This window comes from Lepus europaeus, chromosome 20 (assembly GCF_033115175.1).
Source record: "Lepus europaeus isolate LE1 chromosome 20, mLepTim1.pri, whole genome shotgun sequence".
NCBI lineage: Eukaryota > Metazoa > Chordata > Mammalia > Lagomorpha > Leporidae > Lepus > Lepus europaeus.
Genome location: NC_084846.1, coordinates 63,817,010 through 63,843,547, shown reverse-complemented (window position 1 = coordinate 63,843,547; position 26,538 = coordinate 63,817,010). Strand labels below are relative to the sequence as shown.

The 26,538-nt window shown below is 64.1% G+C and overlaps 1 protein-coding gene across 1 annotated transcript in view; it reads right to left on the bottom strand.

The window, feature by feature from the left end:
- The window catches only part of ADCY1 (adenylate cyclase 1), a 96,334-nt gene that overhangs the window by 28,067 nt on the left and 41,729 nt on the right, over positions 1 to 26,538 (bottom strand). The window contains exons 5-8 of the mRNA XM_062178598.1: positions 18,013 to 18,140; positions 12,725 to 12,883; positions 12,480 to 12,621; positions 1,455 to 1,610 (exon numbers count right to left, since the gene is read on the bottom strand). Of these exons, the coding sequence (XP_062034582.1) occupies positions 1,455 to 1,610; positions 12,480 to 12,621; positions 12,725 to 12,883; positions 18,013 to 18,140 (585 nt within the window). The remainder of the gene's footprint in view (positions 1 to 1,454; positions 1,611 to 12,479; positions 12,622 to 12,724; positions 12,884 to 18,012; positions 18,141 to 26,538) is intronic.

The following is a 26,538-nucleotide window of genomic DNA, read 5'->3' as shown; positions in this document are numbered from 1 at the left end:
CCCCGGAAGGAGAAGCAGTGGTGAGAGGAGTGGCCAGTGAGGGGGAAACACCCACCGCAGTGGACACCACTCCTAGAAGCCTCCAGACAAGCCTGCCTGCTCCAGAACCTCGAATGGGAAAACCCGAAAATCCAGAAACATCAGCGACCACCACGCTCCCACAGCCAAAGGCCACAGAAGCTGCAGCCACCCCTCGCCCACCCAGGCCAGCGAAAGCAGGGTGGGCAGGACAGGCCCCTAGTGGGGCTCAGCTCCAAGTAGCACTCCCAGGATGCACAGGGGGTCTGTGCGGGGACAGGGGTGGGCAGGACGGGCCCCTAGTGGGGCTCAGCTCCAAGTAGCACTCCCAGGATGCACAGGGGGTCTGTGCGGGGACAGGGGTGGGAAGGACGGGCCCCTCGTGGGGCTCAGCTCTGAGCAGCACTCCCAGGATGGACAAGGGGATGGTGCCAGGGATGGGGGAGGGGGGTGGGCAGGATGGGGCAGGGCTCCGCTCCGAGCAGTACTCCCAGGATGCACAGGGGGTCTGTGCTGGGGACAGGGGTGGGCAGGACGGGCCCCTAGTGGGGCTCAGCTCCGAGCAGCACTCCCAGGATGCACAGGGGGTCTGTGCAGGGACAGGGGTGGGCAGGACGGGCCCCTAGTGGGGCTCCGCTCCGAGCAGCACTCCCAAGGATGGATGGGGGGTCTATGCCAGGGAGGGGTGGGCAGGACGGGCCCCCCCTAGTGGGGCTCAGCTCCGAGCAGCACTCCCAAGGATGGATGGGGGGGTCTGTGCTGGGGACAGGGGTGGGCAGCCCAGCCCCTCGTGGGGCTCAGCTCCGAGCAGCACTCCCAGGATGGATAGGGGGACCATGTTGGGGACAGGGGTGGGCAGGACGGGCCCCTAGTGGGGCTCAGCTCTGAGCAGCCCTCCCAGGATGGACAAGGGGACGGTGCCAGGGATGGGGGAGGGGGGTGGGCAGGATGGGGCAGGGCTCCGCTCCGAGCAGCACTCCCAGCATGCACAGGGGGTCTGTGCTGGGGACAGGGGTGGGCAGGACGGGGCCCTCGTGGGGCTCAGCTCCGAGCAGCACTCCCAGGATGGATGGGGGGGTCTGTGCCAGGGAGGGGTGGGCAGGACGGGACCCTCGTGGGGCTCAGCTCCGAGCAGCACTCCCAGGATGGATGGGGGGTCTGTGCCAGGGAGGGGTGGGCAGGATGGGCCCCCCCTAGTGGGGCTCAGCTCCGAGCAGCACTCCCAGGATGGACAAGGGGATGGTGCCAGGGATGGGGGAGGGGGAGCGGGCAGGATGGGGCAGGGCTCCGCTCCGAGCAGCACTCCCAGGATGGATGGGGGGGTCTGTGCCAGGGAGGGGTGGGCAGGACGGGGCCCTCGTGGGGCTCAGCTCCGAGCAGCACTCCCAGGATGCACGGGGGACGGTGCGGGGAGGGGTGGGCCGCCCGGCCCCTACCTTGTCATCATCCTCACAGCTCATGACGTTGGAGAAGGGGATCTCGGCCTTGAACATGCGCCGGCAGTGCATGAGCTGCACCAGCAGGTAGCACACGGTCTTGAACTTCATCCGCTTGGCCGGTTTGATGTCTGAGAGAATCAGGCCTGGGAAGATCTGTGCGAACACAGCAGGAAGGAGGGCTGAGCAGGGGCGCTCCCTGCTCTCCGGCTGGGAACACGGCCAGGACGACAGCTGAAGGCGTGCTCAGTGCCGGGCACCGGGGAGGTGCGGGGGAGACGGCCCATTCCCAAACACCCCCGGCCCCTACAGTCCAGGGCCACTCACGGGGGCAGGGCCGCAGCCGGCCTGGGCTTCGGTCTGCACGGTGGGGCCCGCTCGGCAGGGGGCAGTTCGGGGAGGGTCAAGGGGATGCACGGGGGCGCAGCAAGCTCCAGGGGACACTCGCTCATCTTCCTTGCCAGCTGCCGGCCTCCCAAGGTGGTGCCGAAGCTCCTGACGCCAGCCTCGGTGGGGCTCAGGCCGCCTCGCCCCACCCCTCTCCTGCGCCAACACCGAGGCGCAAAGCCCCCTACTCTCCAACATGAGAAGACTGTCCACTTCGGGGCTGACCCCACCCCGCCTTCCCCACACCCCTGCATGCCCTGTCACACTGGGAGCCCCTCTCACTCTCATTCCCAGGACCCTGCCCTGCACCGCTGTCACCGGCACCCACACAGGCACCACGGAGCCCCCTTCTCAAGACCCCAGGAGCCCCTGACCCCCACCCCCTTGCCCCTCCCTTTCTGAACCTGTGCCTCTCGCCCTTGGGCCACCTCTGAGCTCTGCGCCTCACATTCCTCAGGTCCTCCCTCGGGGGCCACCCCAACACCGCCCCCGCCCCAGCAGAACACCCTGCCCTTGGACCCCAGGCCACCCCGGCACTGCCCCTTAAGGCAGATGGGGATGGCTGCCCAGGGCCCCACACCCACCCGTGAGAAGGGTCTCGCAGGCCCACAACGACATCCCCACAGCCAGGAGAGCACGAGCCCAGGGCAGGCAGGTGGGAGTCACTACTGGACTCACCCCACCATCCGAGTCCTGTCCACTCACACCAAACCCCGGTCTGCTGGGACCCAAGGCATCAAGGCAGGGGATCCTGAGCTGAGCGGTGAGCTCAGGGCCTGGAGCAGATGGGGGCTCGTCCTGCCTGAGCCCCTCTGCCAGAACCTTCCCTGCCCAGGTTGGGGTGGCCAAGCTTCAAGGCAGCTGCCCCAGGGCCTCTGATCCAGGGCAGGTCAGCTCCTGAGCCTGCGTCCCACCTGACACCCACACCCCCACACCTGAGCCTGCATCCCACCTGACACCCACACCCCCACCTGAGCCTGTGTCCCACCTGACACCCGCACTCCCACCTGAGCCTGTGTCCCACCTGACACCCACACCCCCACCTGAGCCTGCATCCCACCTGACACCCACACCCCCACCTGAGCCTGCATCCCACCTGACACCCACCCCCCACCTGAGCCTGTGTCCCATCTGACACCCACCCCCCACACCTGAGCCTGCATCCCACCTGACACCCACCCCCCCACCTGAGCCTGCATCCCACCTGACACCCACACCCACCTGAGCCTGTCCCATCTGACACCCAAACCCCCCAACCTGAGCCTGCGTCCCACTTGACACCCGCACCCCCACACCTGAGCCTGCATCCCACCTGACACCCACCCCCCTACCTGAGCCTGTGTCTCACCTGACACCCACACCCCCCCACCTGAGCCTGCATCCCACCTGACACCCACCCCCCAACCTGAGCCTGCATCCCACCTGACACCCACACCCACCTGAGCCTGTGTCTCACCTGACACCCACACCCCTACCTGAGCCTGCATTACACCTGACACCCACCCCCCACCTGAGCCTGCGTCCCTCCTGACACCTACACCCCCACCTGAGCCTGTGTCCCACCTGACACCCACTCCCACCTGAGCCTGCATCCCACCTGACACCCACACCCCCACCTGAGCCTGTGTCCCACCTGACACCCACACCCCCACCTGAGCCTGTGTCCCACCTGACACCCACATCCCCACCTGAGCCTGTGTCCCTCCTGACACCCACACCCCCACCTGAGCCTGCGTCCCACCTGACAACCACACCCCCACCTGAGCCTACGTCCCACCTGACACCCACACCCCCACCTGAGCCTGTGTCCCACCTGACAACCACACCCCCACCTGAGCCTACGTCCCACCTGACACCCACACCCCCACCTGAGCCTGTGTCCCACCTGACACCCACACCCCCACCTGAGCCTGCGTCCCACCTGACACCCACACCCCCACCTGAGCCTGCATCCCACCTGACACCCACACCCCCACACCTGAGCCTGCATCCCACCTGACACCCACACCCCCACCTGAGCCTGTGTCCCACCTGACACCCACACCCCCACCTGAGCCTGTGTCCCACCTGACACCCACACCCCCACCTGAGCCTGCGTCCCACCTGACACCCACACCCCCACCTGAGCCTATGTCCCACCTGACACCCGCACCCCCACCTGAGCCTGTGTCCCACCTGACACCCGCACCCCCACCTGAGCCTGCATCCCACCTGACACCCACACCCCCACCTGAGCCTGCATCCCACCTGACACCCACCCCCCACCTGAGCCTGTGTCCCATCTGACACCCACCCCCCACACCTGAGCCTGCATCCCACCTGACACCCACACCCACCTGAGCCTGTCCCATCTGACACCCAAACCCCCCAACCTGAGCCTGCGTCCCACTTGACACCCGCACCCCCACACCTGAGCCTGCATCCCACCTGACACCCACCCCCCTACCTGAGCCTGTGTCTCACCTGACACCCACACCCCCCCACCTGAGCCTGCATCCCACCTGACACCCACCCCCCAACCTGAGCCTGCATCCCACCTGACACCCACACCCACCTGAGCCTGTGTCTCACCTGACACCCACACCCCTACCTGAGCCTGTGTCCCACCTGACACCCACCCACCACCTGAGCCTGCGTCCCTCCTGACACCTACACCCCCACCTGAGCCTGTGTCCCACCTGACACCCACCCCCCACCTGAGCCTGCATCCCACCTGACACCCACACCCACCTGAGCCTGTGTCCCACCTGACACCCACACCCCAACCTGAGCCTGTCCTACCTGACACCCGCACCCCCACCTGAGCCTGTGTCCCACCTGACACCACCCCCCTACCTGAGCCTGTGTCCCACCTGACACCCACACCCCCACCTGAGCCTGCATCACACCTGACACCCACCCCCCACCTGAGCCTGTGTCCCACCTGACACCCACACCCCCACCTGAGCCTGTGTCCCACCTGACACCACCCCCCTACCTGAGCCTGTGTCCCACCTGACACCCACACCCCCACCTGAGCCTGTGTCCCATCTGACACCCACACCCCGACCTGAGCCTGTGTCCCACCTGACACCCACCCCCCGACCTGAGCCTGTGTCCCATCTGACACCCACCCCCCTACCTGAGCCTGCATCACACCTGACACCCACACCCCCATCTGAGCCTGTGTCCCACCTGACACCCACACCCCCACCTGAGCCTGTGTCCCACCTGACACCCACACCCCCACCTGAGCCTGTGTCCCATCTGACACCCACACCCCGACCTGAGCCTGCATCCCACCTGACACCCACCCCCCTACCTGAGCCTGCATCACACCTGACACCCACCCCCCACCTGAGCCTGTGTCCCACCTGACACCCACCCCCACCTGAGCCTGTGTCCCACCTGACACCCACACCCCTACCTGAGCCTGTGTCCCACCTGACACCCACACCCCCACCTGAGCCTGTGTCCCACCTGACACCCACACCCCCACCTGAGCCTGTGTCCCACCTGACACCCACACCCCCACCTGAGCCTGTGTCCCACCTGACACCACCCCCCTACCTGAGCCTGTGTCCCACCTGACACCCAAACCCCCACCTGAGCCTGTGTCCCACCTGACACCACCCCCCTACCTGAGCCTGTGTCCCACCTGACACCCACACCCACCTGAGCCTGTCCCATCTGACATCCACACCCCCACCTGAGCCTGCGTCCCACCTGACACCCACACCCCCAGCTGAGCCTGTGTCCCACCTGACACCCACACCCACCTGAGCCTGTCCCATCTGACATCCACACCCCCACCTGAGCCTGCGTCCCACCTGACACCCACACCCCCACCTGAGCCTGTGTCCCACCTGACACCACCCCCCTACCTGAGCCTGTGTCCCACCTGACACCCACACCCACCTGAGCCTGTCCCATCTGACATCCACACCCCCACCTGAGCCTGCGTCCCACCTGACACCCACACCCCCAGCTGAGCCTGTGTCCCACCTGACACCCACACCCACCTGAGCCTGTCCCATCTGACATCCACACCCCCACCTGAGCCTGTGTCCCACCTGACACCCACACCCCTACCTGAGCCTGCATCACACCTGACACCCACCCCCCACCTGAGCCTGTGTCCCACCTGACACCCGCACCCCCACACCTGAGCCTGCATCCCTCCTGACACCCACCCACCCACCTGAGCCTGCATCCCACCTGACACCCACACCCCCACCTGAGCCTGTGTCCCACCTGACACCCACACCCCCACCTGAGCCTGTGTCCCACCTGACACCCACACCCCCACCTGAGCCTGCGTCCCACCTGACACCCACACCCCCACCTGAGCCTGCATCCCACCTGACACCCACACCCCCACACCTGAGCCTGCATCCCACCTGACACCCACACCCCCACCTGAGCCTGTGTCCCACCTGACACCCACACCCCCACCTGAGCCTGTGTCCCACCTGACACCCACACCCCCACCTGAGCCTGCGTCCCACCTGACACCCACACCCCCACCTGAGCCTATGTCCCACCTGACACCCGCACTCCCACCTGAGCCTGTGTCCCACCTGACACCCACACCCCCACCTGAGCCTGCATCCCACCTGACACCCACACCCCCACCTGAGCCTGCATCCCACCTGACACCCACCCCCCACCTGAGCCTGTGTCCCATCTGACACCCACCCCCCACACCTGAGCCTGCATCCCACCTGACACCCACACCCACCTGAGCCTGTCCCATCTGACACCCAAACCCCCCAACCTGAGCCTGCGTCCCACTTGACACCCGCACCCCCACACCTGAGCCTGCATCCCACCTGACACCCACCCCCCTACCTGAGCCTGTGTCTCACCTGACACCCACACCCCCCCACCTGAGCCTGCATCCCACCTGACACCCACCCCCCAACCTGAGCCTGCATCCCACCTGACACCCACACCCACCTGAGCCTGTGTCTCACCTGACACCCACACCCCTACCTGAGCCTGCATTACACCTGACACCCACCCCCCACCTGAGCCTGCGTCCCTCCTGACACCTACACCCCCACCTGAGCCTGTGTCCCACCTGACACCCACTCCCACCTGAGCCTGCATCCCACCTGACACCCACACCCCCACCTGAGCCTGTGTCCCACCTGACACCCACACCCCCACCTGAGCCTGTGTCCCACCTGACACCCACATCCCCACCTGAGCCTGTGTCCCTCCTGACACCCACACCCCCACCTGAGCCTGCGTCCCACCTGACAACCACACCCCCACCTGAGCCTACGTCCCACCTGACACCCACACCCCCACCTGAGCCTGTGTCCCACCTGACAACCACACCCCCACCTGAGCCTACGTCCCACCTGACACCCACACCCCCACCTGAGCCTGTGTCCCACCTGACACCCACACCCCCACCTGAGCCTGCGTCCCACCTGACACCCACACCCCCACCTGAGCCTGCATCCCACCTGACACCCACACCCCCACACCTGAGCCTGCATCCCACCTGACACCCACACCCCCACCTGAGCCTGTGTCCCACCTGACACCCACACCCCCACCTGAGCCTGTGTCCCACCTGACACCCACACCCCCACCTGAGCCTGCGTCCCACCTGACACCCACACCCCCACCTGAGCCTATGTCCCACCTGACACCCGCACCCCCACCTGAGCCTGTGTCCCACCTGACACCCGCACCCCCACCTGAGCCTGCATCCCACCTGACACCCACACCCCCACCTGAGCCTGCATCCCACCTGACACCCACCCCCCACCTGAGCCTGTGTCCCATCTGACACCCACCCCCCACACCTGAGCCTGCATCCCACCTGACACCCACACCCACCTGAGCCTGTCCCATCTGACACCCAAACCCCCCAACCTGAGCCTGCATCCCACTTGACACCCGCACCCCCACACCTGAGCCTGCATCCCACCTGACACCCACCCCCCTACCTGAGCCTGTGTCTCACCTGACACCCACACCCCCCCACCTGAGCCTGCATCCCACCTGACACCCACCCCCCAACCTGAGCCTGCATCCCACCTGACACCCACACCCACCTGAGCCTGTGTCTCACCTGACACCCACACCCCTACCTGAGCCTGTGTCCCACCTGACACCCACCCACCACCTGAGCCTGCGTCCCTCCTGACACCTACACCCCCACCTGAGCCTGTGTCCCACCTGACACCCACCCCCCACCTGAGCCTGCATCCCACCTGACACCCACACCCACCTGAGCCTGTGTCCCACCTGACACCCACACCCCAACCTGAGCCTGTCCTACCTGACACCCGCACCCCCACCTGAGCCTGTGTCCCACCTGACACCACCCCCCTACCTGAGCCTGTGTCCCACCTGACACCCACACCCCCACCTGAGCCTGCATCACACCTGACACCCACCCCCCACCTGAGCCTGTGTCCCACCTGACACCCACACCCCCACCTGAGCCTGTGTCCCACCTGACACCACCCCCCTACCTGAGCCTGTGTCCCACCTGACACCCACACCCCCACCTGAGCCTGTGTCCCATCTGACACCCACACCCCGACCTGAGCCTGTGTCCCACCTGACACCCACCCCCCGACCTGAGCCTGTGTCCCATCTGACACCCACCCCCCTACCTGAGCCTGCATCACACCTGACACCCACACCCCCATCTGAGCCTGTGTCCCACCTGACACCCACACCCCCACCTGAGCCTGTGTCCCACCTGACACCCACACCCCCACCTGAGCCTGTGTCCCATCTGACACCCACACCCCGACCTGAGCCTGCATCCCACCTGACACCCACCCCCCTACCTGAGCCTGCATCACACCTGACACCCACCCCCCACCTGAGCCTGTGTCCCACCTGACACCCACCCCCCTACCTGAGCCTGCATTACACCTGACACCCACCCCCCACCTGAGCCTGTGTCCCACCTGACACCCACCCCCACCTGAGCCTGTGTCCCACCTGACACCCACACCCCTACCTGAGCCTGTGTCCCACCTGACACCCACACCCCCACCTGAGCCTGTGTCCCACCTGACACCCACACCCCCACCTGAGCCTGTGTCCCACCTGACACCCACACCCCCACCTGAGCCTGTGTCCCACCTGACACCACCCCCCTACCTGAGCCTGTGTCCCACCTGACACCCAAACCCCCACCTGAGCCTGTGTCCCACCTGACACCACCCCCCTACCTGAGCCTGTGTCCCACCTGACACCCACACCCACCTGAGCCTGTCCCATCTGACATCCACACCCCCACCTGAGCCTGCGTCCCACCTGACACCCACACCCCCAGCTGAGCCTGTGTCCCACCTGACACCCACACCCACCTGAGCCTGTCCCATCTGACATCCACACCCCCACCTGAGCCTGCGTCCCACCTGACACCCACACCCCCACCTGAGCCTGTGTCCCACCTGACACCACCCCCCTACCTGAGCCTGTGTCCCACCTGACACCCACACCCACCTGAGCCTGTCCCATCTGACATCCACACCCCCACCTGAGCCTGCGTCCCACCTGACACCCACACCCCCAGCTGAGCCTGTGTCCCACCTGACACCCACACCCACCTGAGCCTGTCCCATCTGACATCCACACCCCCACCTGAGCCTGTGTCCCACCTGACACCCACACCCCTACCTGAGCCTGCATCACACCTGACACCCACCCCCCACCTGAGCCTGTGTCCCACCTGACACCCGCACCCCCACACCTGAGCCTGCATCCCTCCTGACACCCACCCACCCACCTGAGCCTGCATCCCACCTGACACCCACACCCCCACCTGAGCCTGTGTCCCACCTGACACCCACACCCCCACCTGAGCCTGTGTCCCACCTGACACCCACACCCCCACCTGAGCCTGCGTCCCACCTGACACCCACACCCCCACCTGAGCCTGCATCCCACCTGACACCCACACCCCCACACCTGAGCCTGCATCCCACCTGACACCCACACCCCCACCTGAGCCTGTGTCCCACCTGACACCCACACCCCCACCTGAGCCTGTGTCCCACCTGACACCCACACCCCCACCTGAGCCTGCGTCCCACCTGACACCCACACCCCCACCTGAGCCTATGTCCCACCTGACACCCGCACTCCCACCTGAGCCTGTGTCCCACCTGACACCCACACCCCCACCTGAGCCTGCATCCCACCTGACACCCACACCCCCACCTGAGCCTGCATCCCACCTGACACCCACCCCCCACCTGAGCCTGTGTCCCATCTGACACCCACCCCCCACACCTGAGCCTGCATCCCACCTGACACCCACACCCACCTGAGCCTGTCCCATCTGACACCCAAACCCCCCAACCTGAGCCTGCGTCCCACTTGACACCCGCACCCCCACACCTGAGCCTGCATCCCACCTGACACCCACCCCCCTACCTGAGCCTGTGTCTCACCTGACACCCACACCCCCCCACCTGAGCCTGCATCCCACCTGACACCCACCCCCCAACCTGAGCCTGCATCCCACCTGACACCCACACCCACCTGAGCCTGTGTCTCACCTGACACCCACACCCCTACCTGAGCCTGTGTCCCACCTGACACCCACCCACCACCTGAGCCTGCGTCCCTCCTGACACCTACACCCCCACCTGAGCCTGTGTCCCACCTGACACCCACCCCCCACCTGAGCCTGCATCCCACCTGACACCCACACCCACCTGAGCCTGTGTCCCACCTGACACCCACACCCCAACCTGAGCCTGTCCTACCTGACACCCGCACCCCCACCTGAGCCTGTGTCCCACCTGACACCACCCCCCTACCTGAGCCTGTGTCCCACCTGACACCCACACCCCCACCTGAGCCTGCATCACACCTGACACCCACCCCCCACCTGAGCCTGTGTCCCACCTGACACCCACACCCCCACCTGAGCCTGTGTCCCACCTGACACCACCCCCCTACCTGAGCCTGTGTCCCACCTGACACCCACACCCCCACCTGAGCCTGTGTCCCATCTGACACCCACACCCCGACCTGAGCCTGTGTCCCACCTGACACCCACCCCCCGACCTGAGCCTGTGTCCCATCTGACACCCACCCCCCTACCTGAGCCTGCATCACACCTGACACCCACACCCCCATCTGAGCCTGTGTCCCACCTGACACCCACACCCCCACCTGAGCCTGTGTCCCACCTGACACCCACACCCCCACCTGAGCCTGTGTCCCATCTGACACCCACACCCCGACCTGAGCCTGCATCCCACCTGACACCCACCCCCCTACCTGAGCCTGCATCACACCTGACACCCACCCCCCACCTGAGCCTGTGTCCCACCTGACACCCACCCCCCTACCTGAGCCTGCATTACACCTGACACCCACCCCCCACCTGAGCCTGTGTCCCACCTGACACCCACCCCCACCTGAGCCTGTGTCCCACCTGACACCCACACCCCTACCTGAGCCTGTGTCCCACCTGACACCCACACCCCCACCTGAGCCTGTGTCCCACCTGACACCCACACCCCCACCTGAGCCTGTGTCCCACCTGACACCCACACCCCCACCTGAGCCTGTGTCCCACCTGACACCACCCCCCTACCTGAGCCTGTGTCCCACCTGACACCCAAACCCCCACCTGAGCCTGTGTCCCACCTGACACCACCCCCCTACCTGAGCCTGTGTCCCACCTGACACCCACACCCACCTGAGCCTGTCCCATCTGACATCCACACCCCCACCTGAGCCTGCGTCCCACCTGACACCCACACCCCCAGCTGAGCCTGTGTCCCACCTGACACCCACACCCCTACCTGAGCCTGCATCACACCTGACACCCACCCCCCACCTGAGCCTGTGTCCCACCTGACACCCGCACCCCCACACCTGAGCCTGCATCCCTCCTGACACCCACCCACCCACCTGAGCCTGCATCCCACCTGACACCCACACCCCCACCTGAGCCTGCGTCCCACCTGACACCCACACCCCCAGCTGAGCCTGTGTCCCACCTGACACCCACACCCCCACCTGAGCCTGCATCCCACCTGACACCCACACCCCCCACCTGAGCCTGTGTCCCACCTGACACCCGCACCCCCACCTGATCCTGTGTCCTCCCCAGAACCTCACACCTCCCGAGTCCTGCACCTCCCCCGCACTGAGCACCCCTCGCCTGAAGCTAACTATTGGAATCAGTACCCTCGTCTCAGCTCTGCGCCTCACCTGAGCCCTGCACATGGCTCAGCCACCCTGGACCTTGTCCAGGTCACTCTTTTCTGGGCAGGGTGACCTCGAGTGCTCCACATGGGATGGTCACGGCCACCCACGTGCACCGTACCCCGCAGCTCCCAGAGCTCCCCACCCAGTCCCCTTCAGGGGTCTCAAGAGGAGGTGGCAGGGAGGGGAGTATGGACACAGACTGGCCCAGTCCCCACAAGACCCCAGGCCTCTGACAGGGGTCCAGCCCCCTCCCCTCCCTGATTTGCCCCCCACTGCACACCTGCAAGAAGCCAGGCCCAGGTCACGGTGCTGCTGGGAGCCCTCTCCCCATCTGCAAGTTCACAGGCCGAGGGGCAGTGGCTGGAGAGGGTGGTGGGAACAAGGACACCCCCAGCCCAGGCCTGGCTGTTCAGGACCCGGAGGGAGGGGCAGGCCAGGGCGCACCTTCCTGCGATGCGACGGCACGATAAAGAACGTCTCGATGTCGTGGGCCCTCAGGAAGCTGTTCCTCTCCTGCCCGTGACCCGGCTCCACCTCGTAGTCCCCGTTCAAGCAGGCCAGGGTTGTCTTTGTGATGTGAACCTTCCTATGGGAGACGGGCGGAGCCGCGGGCGGGGTCAGAGCAGAACCCTGGGGAGGACAGCCCCCCACTCCGCCCGCCCACAGCCAGGACCCCGCCCCTGACTCACCCGGGCAGGCCGGCGGCCTCCATGACGTTGGCCAGGGTCACGTCATTGGACCACACGTCATACTGCCACTTGCGCAGGCCCAGCACGCCGCAGAGCACACGGCCCGTGTGCAGCCCCACACGCATGTTCAGGTCCACCTCAGTGGCCTCGGCCACGGACCTGCAAGACAGGGCATGGGGTGGGGCTGGGCCTTGACCATGGGGGGCTGCAACAGGATGGGTGCGGGAGGTCTCCGGGCCCAGTCAGGGGGCTTAGGGCCCTAGGCGGGCTGGGCTGCTCAGCCACAGCGTCTCCTGCCACTGGCCCCACTGCAGCCCTGCCCAGCAGGGTCCACCTCAAACGCTGCAGCTCTGCCGGCCCCAGGACCCCTGCTCCTGGTCAGCCAGGCGCCCGGAGCGCCGCCCACCAGCCTGCTCTCGGCCGCTCTCCCGGGACGGCCCTCCCCGCTTCACCGGCCCCCTTCTTCTTCTTTCTCCCCTTCAGTTCGTGTGTTTTCCCCCCACGTCTGCAGGTCTGACCCCGACAGGGAGGAAAGAGGAAGCAGCCCCCCCACAGCACGGGGGCCGCTATGGGCTCCCTGGTGTTAAGAGACCCTGCCAGAGCCGACCCCTCGCCGTGGCCACCTGCAGTGCCCCACGGGAGGACCGGCCACACCTGCAGCAGGTGTCCCTGGGCCTCATTAAGGACTGCGCTGCAGCCACGCAGGCCACAGGAGCTAGGCAGTGAGGATGCGACCAAGGCCAGCTCGCCAGCCTCTAGGTGAGGTGGAAGGTTCCAGAAAAGGCAAGCACACACACACACCCCTGCAGCTGTGGTGGAAACGGTGGAGAAGACAGAGTCAAGCCCCACCCCACCCCCGTCCAACATCACAGCTCCCCTGGGGCTCCCCATGGCCCTCCTGGGCCTCAGGATCCCCACGACTCTGCAGGCTCAACTGAGGACACACCGGCTCTGGATACCCTGAGAGGTGAAGAGCCGCGGGCACCCCTGACCCCACAGAAAACCCAGCTCCAAGTCCAACAGCCTCTGAAAACCAGAACCCAGCACTGAGACACGGTGCTACCTGCCGGGAAACTGAGGCAGGCACACACGAGCAAGTGCCGCTGGCGACAGCCCCAGGGCTGGGCACAAGGCCCTGCTCCCACAACCGACCACAGCACACACCAGTCACCCAGATCCGCAGACCACAGCGGGAGCCGTGTGCAGGGGCAGCCCCTATACGCCTGGCCTCGCCCACGGGGAGCACCCGCAGCCCAGGGCACCCTGGGCACCAGCCGCCACCCCCCCCCTCCCCTGCATGGCTGCAGGAGCACCTCCTAAGGTGCCACCCGGCTCCCACAGCGACCGAGAAAAGGGCGCTACCATGGAGAGGCCCCTCTGCTTCCTCAGAGACCCGGAAGGCAGCAGCAGGGGAGGATGTGCGAGGGGCGTGGTACAAACAGAGCAGGGCAGGCACAGGTCTCCCAGGGGCCCAGTACTGGTGGGAGGGGCACAGGTCTCCCAGGGGCCCAGTGCTGGTGGGAGGGGCACAGGTCTCCCAGGGAGCCAGTGCTGGTGGGAGGGGCACAGGTCTCCCAGGGGTCCAGTGCTGGTGGGAGGGGCACAGGTCTCCTAGGGGCCAGTGCTGGTGGGAGGGGCACAGGACTCCCAGGGGGCCAGTGCTGGTGGGAGGGGCACCGGTCTCCTGGGGGCCCAGTGCTGGTGGGAGGGGCACAGGTCTCCTGGGGGCCAGTGCTGGTGGGAGGGGCACAGGACTCCCAGGGGGCCAGTGCTGGTGGGAGGGGCACAGGACTCCCAGGGGGCCAGTGCTGGTGGGAGGGGCACCGGTCTCCTGGGGGCCCAGTGCTGGTGGGAGGGGCACAGGTCTCCCAGGGGCCCAGTGCTGGTGGGAGGGGCACTGGTCTCCTGGGGGCCAGCGCTGGTAGGAGGGGCACTGGTCTCCTGGGGGCCAGCGCTGGTGGGAGGGACACAGGTCTCCCAGGGGGCCAGTGCTGGTGGGAGGGACACAGATCTCCCAGGGGTCCAGTGCTGGTGGGAGGGGCACCGGTCTCCTGGGGGCCCAGTGCTGGTGGGAGGGGCACTGGTCTCCTGGGGGCCAGCGCTGGTGGGAGGAGCACTGGTCTCCTGGGGGCCAGTGCTGGTGGGAGGGGCACTGGTCTCCTGGGGGCCAGCGCTGGTGGGAGGGGCACTGGTCTCCTGGGGGCCAGCGCTGGCGGGAGGGGCAGGCCTCATCTGGCTCCACCTGCTCGGCCCTGCCCCGGCCCCTCTGCCCAGGCAGTGCTGTCTGTGGGCAGTCCCAGGCACAGAGGCCTCACACAGGCCAGGCCTCCCATTTCCCGAGGGTCGCAGGCAGGTGGGCACCACTGGGAGTCCTGAAGAACCCCGAGGACGGGGCCCCTGACAGCGGCAGATGGGGGTGGGTCCTGCTGGCCTTCCCGGCTGTCGGAGCCAGGAGTGGCCAAGGAGGGGGACAGCCCTGGGCCTCCGCTTCCCAGGACAGCATCCCCATCATCGTTCCAAGGAGATGCCCGCACGCTGGGGGCTCCGGCTGAAGCGCCCCTCGGCTTGGACCGCCTCCCCAAATACTGCGCTGTCCTGGGGTTTCCAGGTGCCGCCCGGTGCGGCCACAGGGGAGGGCGCGGGTGCGGAGAGTCCCAGTGGGAGGGTCTCCAAGCAGAGCGCGCCCTGGTGGCCACAGAGGGGGCAGGGGGAGGCCACCTCCAGAGCCCAGTGTCTCGCAGCTTCCTGTCCAGGGCCAGGACCCCACTGGACAGCTGAGGCCCCGGGGATTCCCCGGCAATCAGCAGCCGAGGCAGCTCCCGTGGCCCTGGGGTAGCCGGTCTCAGGTGGGGCTGGGACGCACGGCCAAGGGGCTCAGGACCTGAAAGCCAGCAGCTGACACACAGGTGAGCTGGGCAGCGCTTCGTGGAGCGAGCGGACCACGGAGCAGAGTGGGATGGTGGGTGTGTGGCTCCACACGGCTCCGCAGCGGCAAACGGAGCAGGGCGCACAGGGTTTGCTGGGTAGTGGCCAGGAACAGGGGCCCCTCAGGCTAGAATTCATCAAGGAGCAAATCGGGCAAGACAGAAGCCGGACCGCATGAGGGCCCAGGCCAGGGGTCCCAGCCGACGGCACAGCAGGCCACTGCCTGCTAGAGCACGACCGTGGATCAACTCCGTGAGCTGCCGGCCAGCCCAGGCCACGGCTCTGCTCCCCCCACGCGCCTCGGCCCAAGCTGAGCTCCGGCTCCTGGCTGCTCCCACCCAGCGCTCCGTGTCCCACCCCAAGAAAGCACACACCACAGGGTCTAGACACCCCAGGGCACTTTGAGAAGAAAACGGAGTGGAAGGGCAAGCTAACGGCGGTGAAGAAAAAGCCCCACAGCAACCCGGCTGCTCCTCTTCTGATCCAGCTGTGGCCCGGGAGGGCAGTGGAGGATGCCCAGGTGCTTGGGCCCTGCGCCCCATGGGAGACCGGGAGAAGCGCCTGGCTCCTGGCTTCAGATCAGAGTAGCTCTGGCCATTACTGCCAACTGGGGAATGAATCAATGAATGGAAGACCTCTCTCTCTCTCTCCCTCTGCCTCTCCTTCTCTCTGTAACTCTTTCAAATAAATAAAAACTAAAAAAAAGAAAAGAAAAAGCCCGACAGCTCCAGAGGGGGCCTCCGCAGTTCTCGGCAGGTGCGTGCCATGGGACATCCGCACACGGATTCCGAACGCTCGGCCCCGACAGGAAGCCACCTAAGTGTTCCCCTGTGGACTTCTGGAGCACCCTGGGGTGACGCATATGACACAGGATACCATGCAACGTGCCATGCCATGCCATGATGCGACATATGAGGACATCAGACGATGACACACAGGGGTACCACGTGGTGCACGTGACGTGATACATGGCAAGACACAGTATGATCTGATGTATGTTCTGATATGGTGCATAGCATATCATATGACATGACATGACATGACAACATGCTGTATACATGATGCAATATCCTGTGATACATGATACGGCACGACACGTGTGACGTGTATGTGATATGACCATGCTGTATCGGCTAGGATGTGACAATGCGTGAAGTGACACGACCTGACCTGAGTGACACGTGGGATGTGATGTGGGATGTGTACAATGCTGCGATGTATGCTAATGACGTGCTCCATGCTCTGTGACCTGGGGTGAGATGATGTGACGCTGACGTGTGACGCGACACCCTCCAGCGCACGGGAGACAGCCCTCCCCTCCGTGCAGCTCTCCGAGCCACGCGCCCGCCCACACCCCTTCCTGGTTCCTGCAGGCGGCTTCTCTCCAGGGCAGGGGTCGTGATGGGGAGTGAGGGGCTGCCCCATGCCTGGCCCTGGACCACACCCAGGACCCACACCAAGCCCTCGGGGAGAGCATGCACATCAGGGCCTGGAGGGCCCAGTGTCCCTCAGTGTCCCGGGCACAGGGGACCCACACCGGCTCCCTCCTGAAGCCTCCTCTGGTCAAACCCACATGGCACTGCTGGGGCAGCCCAGACACGGTAACACCACACAGGGAGCCAGGCCCACCCAGCTCACAGCCCCACGGTCCAGGGAGCCAGGCCCACCCAGCTCACAGCCCCACGGTCCAGGGAGCCAGGCCCACCCAGCTCACAGCCCCACAGTCCAGGGAGCCAGGCCCACCCAGCTCACAGCCCCACAGTAGGACTTGGCCGACTCGGCCACGGCCTCCCCGCGGCCACGGCCTCCCCACGGCCACGGCCTCCCTACACCGTTCCGGTGGCTGCTTTTCTGCTGTAACCGATGCCCGTGAACACTGGAGCACGCCCACCTCTCCACGACGGGAGAGACTTGACTTGGATGTGGCCTCAGGTCCACGCGCCAGCCTCCCAGCTCTGTCAGTGGTCAGGACCACAGTGGGCTGAGACTGCCCAGGAAGCAGCAGGCCTGGCAGGTGCACCGTTCACACCACGAAGACACCTGCTCGGATCCCAACCCTCCCCCCACACAGCACTGAGGCCAGGAGCCCCCGCCTCCTGCCCTGGGCCACCCTGACCTGGCTCACTGCCAAGGTCATTCCTTTCTATGCCATCCATGCACACCTGACAGCACGCGGGATCCTGTGGGAGAAGAAACACGCCAGCCCGTGCAGGGGAGGGGGTCGGGGGAGCACAGCCCCGGGCGTGGTGGGCTTCCTGGCCCCTGGCCCTGCTGCTGCTGCACCGTCAGACCTCCGGGCCCTCATGCAGCTTCGTGGGGGCGCCCGTGGTGGGCAGCAGGGGGCTCGGCGACCGCACACTCACGTGATGGTGTCAATCATGTCCAGTCCCATCTCCACGCAGCAGTGGGCGTGGTCGGCCTTGGGCTGGGTGAGGCCCGACACGCAGTAGTAGCAGTCCCCGAGGATCTTGATGCGGCGACAGTGGTTCTCCTTGGGGAGGCAAAGCACAGGTCAGGGACCACGTCGCCACCGGCAGGCGCCTCTGCCTCTCTCACCACCGCCAGAGGAAGGGGCCGCTGGGCACGTGCACCGCAGGGCACCCGCCCGCCCAGGCCACAGCCTTGCGGGGTCACCCACCCGCTCAGGACCAGGCTCACAGCAAGGCGTCCCATACTGCCCTGCCCCGCCCACCCCCGACCTTTTCAAGGGTTCCCTTCCTACTTGGATGAACCCTCCGGCCCTCTGCACTCGGCCAAGCTTCCCACCTAAGATCCAGGTGGCCTTACAGGGAGCTGCCCCAACCTGAGCTTGCCCGGCACCTCCCCTGACCACCAGTGCAGTGTCATGGGTGTGGGGTGAGCGCCCCTGGAAAGAGGGGGCCACGCCTGTCCCCGTGTCCTCGGCCCTGACCTCCCCAGCACGAGACACGGCCGGGCGCTGGATGCCCGTCCACTCCTCTGCCCAGCAGGGCGCAGAATCCAGGGGTGTGTCCCCCGACAGGACTGCCAGGCACAGGGCTTCAGGCTGTGGGGTTTCCAGGGTGGGGGAACTTGGAACGGGCTCTGCAGGCTGGGCATCTCTGACCCAAAAATCCAAACGCAAGATGCCCCAACATCCGACAGGATTTGAGCACAGTCACGTCAGATTCCAGGTCGGCAGATTCGGGGCGCCCCGTCTGACAGCAGCCACCTCGGGCCACAGTGAAGGGGGCGGCGGCCGGGGGAAGCCGGCTGCAGGTGAGCGCAGCGACTCCCTAGCTCACGGCAAGGCACACATTAAGACGGCAGCTCCAGAAGCTTCCACGCCGGGCCCCTGCACGTCTTAAGGCTACTGCTGTCGCCACGACGCTACCTCCAAGGGATCTGAGCGTGGATGGGGTTTTTAGACAGCGACCCCACTGCATGAGAACCTAGGTGGCATCCTGTGAAACACCGCAGCATGTCCCCCAATACTGACTGAGCAGCGTCCCTCTGCCGCCTGTCTAGGGACGCACAGCTGGGCGGACGCACAGCTGGACACACAGCTGGACGGACACAGTCTGACGCCCGAGTCTGCGCCCAGCCCTTCTCACAGGCATCCGGGAAGGGAGCCTGCCCCACAGTGAGGCAAGAGCTCACAGCCCCAGGATGGCCTCCAGCCGGGGTTTCATCTCCCCCTTCCCTTGCTGTGAGCGAGCTACTTCCTGTGGCCGGGTGCACACAGGGGCACCGGGGGTGAGGCATCCTGGTGCTCCCCCGCCCAAGCTCACCCGCACCCCCACTCCTGCAGGAGGATCAGCACAGAGCACCTGGGCTGGGCAGGGGTCAACAGAGCAGCTGAATGGCCCGAGGTCTGCCCAGGCCTGTCCCTGGACGAGCCTGCCCAGAGCCAAGTGGACAGCTGCCCCCACTGTCCTGCACAGACCCAGGCCTGGTGACACAGGCACCTTGAGAGGGAGTCCCAGCCACCGTGCAGCATCTGAGAACAGCCGGGCAGACGGCTCCATGCCTGCTCCTACCACCCCCACACCTCCCTCTGCTCATGACGCCGTGGACACGCAGGCGGCAAGGACGTGAGCAGAGGCTGCAACCTGTCAGAGGACACTGGGCCCGGCCTCCAAGGCCAGGGGCTGGGCCTGCCCTGTCCTGGACCACACAGGCTCCTCCCATGGGTAGGGAGCTGGTCACAGACACTGGCCAGAGTGCACTCTTGGTCCAGGGTTCCCCCACCCTCTGCACGACCATGGTGGTCCCTTAACCCTCAGGACACCAGCCAGAGTGGGGTCCTCCCATGGGCCCCCAGCCGGCCAGTCACAGGCCCAGGAGCACAAGCTCACGGTCAGACGGGGTCCGTGTCCTCCCAGCTCTAGCCTCCCTGTGTGTCCAGGGGTGCACCTGCCAGAGCGGTGACATGGAAAGGACAGCACCCCTCCCAGAGCAGGCACAGCCATGCCCCACACACGGACATCCAAGAGGCTGCACAGGTGACCTGGGTGCAGGGCAGCAGGGACCCACACACACTAGCATCCTGGCCCCCGCCTGGCTCCAGCGCTGGCCCCAGAAGGTCACAGAGTGCCGAGAAGGCTGCGGCCACAACAGGACGAGAGGGTTGGTGACAGGAGGAGTCACGTGGGCCCAGAGCCGAGACGCCCAAGCCCCGCCTGCCCAGAGACCACAGGTTGAGGCAGGGCCCCCAACCCACGCCTCGATTCTGAGAAGCAGGGACGTCCCGGGACGTGGCCGCTCCTGCAGCCACAGGAGAAGGCGCAGAAGCCTGAATTAACCCAGTTTGGGCTCCAAAGCAGCCACTTCCTGTTCCCGCAGAAAGACAGAGGAGCGCCTCTGCGTCAGCCGGGAGGCAGAAGGGAATTTCTGAAACCCCGTGGGTGTGCAGCGGCGTGGCTGAGCGTGGCTGAGCGTGGCTGAGCGTGGCAGCCTTGCCCGGCACGGGGCGCAGAGAGGGGCACTGTGGGGACCAGCCGGGAGCACCGGTGTGGCGCAGGTCTCCCTCCCCCGCCGCTGACACTGCACGCAGCAGCCTCCGGAGGAGACAGTAATGATTCCGTCTGCGAGGTCTCCAGCAGCGAGGGAGAGCACATGGGGATCCAGGCAGCGGAGGCCAGTGAACCTGGAATCCTAACACGACCGCAAAATCTGTCTTTTTCTTAAAAAAAAAAAAAGCACACAAATCTCCTATCTCTGTGCCCTGAAAAACCCCAACCAGGAGTTGTTAAATGCAGAAGAGAAGTGATGGAATTAAAAACCACCATGTTGCCAACCAAATACACGAGATCTGAGCCACGTGTGGGGAGCACAGGGCAAGGTGGGTGGGGGGCAGTGAGGGCAGGGTCATGTGACAAACCGTTCCCTGGTCAACCTCGACCTGGTCGGAGGGGGACAAGGCCAGCGCCCTCTGCCCGGGAGAAGCCACCAGATGCCCACAGCCATCCATGGAAGAGACCTGAAAACCAAAGGGACCCCAGAACCCAAGTCATGATGGGCGGGGACCACGGCACAGAAGGCAGGGCCACAAAGGGAGGGGCTCCCAAACATCCCCAAGGAAAAGCACTAACGACCCCAGGAGGAGAGTCTGCACCAACCAGTGCAGGAGACCAAGCCCGGCCACCTCTGAACTCTGGGAGCCGGGTGTGGGGGGCTGCAGGCAGCACTGGCACCCACAAGCCAACAGCAGGTGCACACAGCCTTGTCCTGAGGCCCCCGGTCGGCCAGGCAAAGACTTCTCAGGGGAAGCAGATGCTAGGGTGTGACACCTGGCCGGACAGAGGTGACCACAGAGGTCACCCCGGAGACTTGACCTGTGTTTGCCTCCCCAGCCCCAGCCCCACCCCCAGCAGCTTTGCCCCCACTTCCTCTGCACCCCAGAATGCCGGGAATGCTTCCACACGTGCCCCTTCCTCCGAGTCTCCTGCTGTGGGCGTGGATCCCACGCTCACCCGTTCACAGCTCTGTGACCTTCTCCTGTTCATCTGCCTACCGTCCATTGACGCCAGAGACTAAAACATCACACCTTCAGAGGGAAACGAGAACGCTCTACACTTCTCCTCCCACGTGATGGGCTATTTCCTGACGTCTTGGGATGTCAGGAACCAGCACCTCCTGGGGATGCAGCCGCTCACCTGGGCCCTCACCTCGCTTGTGCGAGCCAGCCCGGCCCACACTCCCTGGTGCCACACCCAGTTCACGGAAATGTATATTACAGAAAAAAAAACAGATGTGGACGTCCGATTTTTGCACCAGAATATACTCATCTTTAAGTTCCATTTCTCTACCAACTTCCTCGAGTTCCCTCTCACTGTCCCTGCCCTACATTACCCCAGAGCCAGTCACAGCTGTCGCCGGGCTGGTGGGTGTGACCGGGGCTGACACCCCAGGTGGTGGCACTGAGGGGCTTAAGGACAGGGTGCACGGGCATCTGGGGCTCTGAGGAGGCAGGGAGCAGCTGCTGAGGCCACACTTCTGTGGGTACGGAGGGGGCCGTCGTATTATCTGCTCCGACTTCACACCTCGGTGCACCCTGAAGCCAAGCGTGTTCCAAAGGGGGCGCGAAGACAAACAACAGCAATGCAAATGATCCAACCTTACACGCACACTGGATTCTTGTTGGGACACTCCTTGGTGTTGGTCCTTATGGACAACAAAGTCCCCGGTTGTGGCCACATTTGGAGACAGCACAGCCTGTGAGGGTCCGTCCCCCTGGGATTCCTCACACGCGGGGTGGCCCAGAGCTCAGTCCTGCAAATTGGCCACTGGCGCTGTCGCCTGCCCCCTCCTGACTCGGAACCCACACACTGGCCAGGCAGTAGCCACACCGGGGCTGAAACCCAAAACAACACCATGTGCTCGTGGGCACGGGAGGTCCCAGACAGATCCCGAGTGTCACAGCAGGACGAGGAGGCCCTCACCACCCCAAGGCAGGCCCAGGACGGGCTCCCAGCGCACAGCCAGCAGGAAGCCGGGCCCCAGCTGGTTTACCTCTGCAGGTGCACGCCGGGGCCTCCCGCGCTGCGCCAGTCCCAGCTGGAGGGACTATGGGCTGAGGCCAGCAAATGCACCATTAAGGAGACTGACATCCAGACAGAGGCCTGTCCCCACCCCCAACCAGGTGACGCTGGAGGAAGACAGCAGGATAAGCGCTTCTCCATCACGTCCAGCGACGTGGCCAGTTTCCCAAACACACGAGTGTCAGGGCCGCTGCAAGCCCACCAACTACTCCATCAATGGGGAAAAAGATATCGCCCCCTCTGTGACCGTCAACCACGCTGCGATGCCGAGCCCGTGACTGTCAACCACGCCGCGACTGCCGAGCCCGTGACCGACAACCACGCTGCAATGCCGAGCCCGTGACCGTCAACCACGCTGCAATGCCGAGCCCATGACCATCAACCACACCGCAACTGCCGAGCCCGTGACCATCAACCACGCTGCAATGCCGAGCCCGTGACCGACAGCCGCACGGCGACTGCAGAGCCCGTGACTGACAACCACACGGCGACCGCCGAGCCCGTGACCGTCAACCACGCCGCGACTGCCAAGCCCGTGACCGACAACCACACCGCGACTGCCAAGCCGAGGCAAGCGCGCTCTGGGCTTGCTTCCCTCCCCCGGCCTTCACAGAGAGCTCCGGGAAGGCACAGTCTGTTCCAAGAGGCACCCGTGGCGCTCGGGACTCGGCCCCACGGCGAGCACATCAGAGGAGCACACACGCCAGGGGCTCCCCTGAGAGGGACTCATGCAGATCCAAGCACTCACTTAAAAACGCACAACACTGGGCAAGCTGCTGCCGGCATGCTCACATCCCACATGGGCGCTGGTTCAAGTCCCGGCTGCTCCACTCCTGATGCAGCTCTCTGCTAATGGCCTGGGGAAGCAGTGGAGGATGGCCTGAGTGCTTGGGCCCCTGCACCCACGTAGGAGACCTGGAGGAAGCTCCTGGCTCCTGGTTTGGATCAGCACAGCTCCAGTCATTGCAGCCATGTGGGGAGTGAACCAGCAGATGGAAGACCTCTCTCTCTCTCTCTCTCTCTCTCTGTCTCTGTCTCTGTCTCTCTGTAACTTTGCCTTTCAAATAAATAAATAAATCTTAAAAAAATAAAAAAAGAATGGCCAGCGTTGGGCCAGGCTAAAACCAGGAGACGTGAACGTCCCATGTGGGTGCAGGGGCCATCTTCCACTACTCTCCTGGGTGCATTAGCAGGGAGCTGGATTGGAAGTGGAGCAGCCAGGACTCCAACCGGTACCCACAGGGATGCCGGTGTCACAGGAGCACCTTGGCCCGCTAAGCCTCCCCACCCCTCAGGCTCCAATGAGACGCAATGGTAAATGCACGGATGCAGAAGCTCCACGAACTGCGAGCACAGAAAACCACGGCAGAATCAAAGCCCTGACACCAGGACAGAGGGAAGGGCTTCCAGGCCGAGCAGAGCCCCAGCACCACAGCGAGCGCGAGCCGACGGCAGGCTTCCCGCTAGAGAGGACGCAGAGCGCGACCGCAGCGGCTCCACCATCAGAAGGAAGCAGAGCCGTCCGCCCAGCATCGGACGAGCAGTGGAGAGAAATCCCTTCTAAACGGAGGCAAAACGAGGAGCTCCGCAGAACCACGAAGGCGGGAACATCACCGCCGGCCCACGGGAGACGCCAGGGAGCCTCTGGGTGGAGAGAGGGAAACAGCGCCCCGCAAACGCACGAAGCAGCTCCTTGTACTGAAATCTCCCTCAAAGGAAACGGACCGTGTGAACAAACATACTAACAACATACAGCAGCCTCAACACAGGAAGAACTGAGACATGGCAATGTATTCAGAAAGGCCACAGGCAAGAAACGGGAGTCAGGTTCTTTTTACCAAAAAATAAAATTATTTTATTTATTTCAAAGGCAGGTGAAAGAGAGCTCTTCTGCCTGCTGGTTCACTTCTCAAATGGCCGCAACAGTCAGGCCTGGGTCAGGTGGAACCCAGGAGCCAAGAACCCCATAAGGGTCGCCTCCATGGGGGCAGGGGCCCAAGCACTTGGGCCATCTTCAGCTGCTTTCCCGAGGGTTAGCAGGGAGCTGGATGGGAAGTGGAGCAGCGGGGACTTGAACTGGTGCTCCAGTATGGGATGCCGGCATCACAGGCGGCAGCTTAACCTGCTGCGCCCCAGAAGTGAGGCTCTTACACGGCAGAGTCAGATCATGTGACACCAGATGTTACAAAATAGACTAGGAAAGCCCGAAGGAACCATGAAAGTATGGAGTAAAGGGATTTACTGTTAATAACAAGCAAACACAGTAAAACAGCATCATACAATGTACTCAACAAATCCACATAAAGGCGGGAAAAGCAAACAGGGAACAAAGGACAGAGGGGACAAACCACGGTCCTAGGAGGCGACAGGTCACAGCTGGCCACAGCAGCTAGGAGTCCAAACCCCACAGGCCAGGCCGCTGCTCCCAATCCCAGCCTCCTGCATTAGAGCGCCAGGTCGAGTCCCAGCCGCTCCACTTCCAATCCAGCTCCCCACTGATGCGCCTGGGAAAGCAACAGAAGACGGCCCATGTGGGAGACCACACGGGGTTCCTGGTCTTGGCTTCAGCCCGGCCCTGGCCTGGGTGCTGTGGCTATTTAAAGAAATGAATCAGCAAATGGAAGATACATATCTTTCTCTTTTTTAAAGATTTATTTATTTTATTTGAAAGTCAGATTTACAGAGAGAGAAGGAGAGGCAGAGAAAGAGAGAGAGAGAAAGAGAAAGAGAGGTCTTCCATCTGCTGGTTCACTCCCCAGTTGGCCTTAATGGCCAGAGCTGAGCTGATCTGAAGCCAGGAGCTTCTTCCAGGTCTCCCACACGGATGCAGCGGCCCAAGGACTTGGGCCATCTTCTACTGCTTTCCCACACCACAGCAGAGAGCTGGATCGGAAGTGGAGCAGCTGGGACTCGACCCGGCGCCCATATGGGATGCCGACACTGCAGGCAGCATCTTTACCAGCTATGCCACAGTGCCGGCCCCAAGATACGTATCTTTCAAATAAATATATCTCAAAGAGAAGTCTGAACACTCCACACCTAACCAAGATTGTTGCATGGCACAAAAAATAAAAGCAAAACCCAACTGGAAACAAACTTTAACTAGAAAGACACAAGAGACCCAACCTCACAGCATGGAAGACGCCTACTTTCTGATGACAACCAAAGGGAAGAGGAACAGAGATCGTCATCAGCGTCAGGCCAGCGAGACGTCGGAGCAGAGAACACTGTGGGGTGGGGCTGCTTCTTCACCACGGACGGAGGACACAGCAAGGCGCGCGGGCCATGAACCTGATGACCCAGGGCGACACAGAAAACTGACCAATCTGGAAGAATTCAAGATCTCCACGCTCGCAATGATGGAGAGAACAAGGGCCTGGGAAGTTGCAGGAGACATAAACAATTCTCTGGGCAATGTTTCTTTACTTCCATCTGCGTAAAAGGCAGGGTGACACAGAAAGAGATTCCATTTGCTGATCACACACACACACACACACACACTCAGCTAACGCCAGACTTAACGAGAGAGGGTGGACGGCTCTCCCTGGGAGCGAGAAGGAGACAGGAGGGCCTGCCCTCCCCATGTGCACTCAGGCACAAGACAAAGCAACAATGCATCCTGCTTTCATTTGCAAACAACGTGATCAAGACCTCCCTGGAAACCCACAAAAACCTGCCAAAACCAATGACTTGAAGAGAACTTCAGAACTACAAAATGAATACAAAAACCTCCACTACACTCTGCTACACTGCACCCGAGAATCAGAAATGGGTTAACAATAGCACCTTCAGTACCATCAAAGCGCAGGAACTCCTTAGGGATAAACCAGAAAAGACACGAAATGCCTGTTTCTCTGAATTAGGCCCCCAAGGACAGAGTCAGTGCGG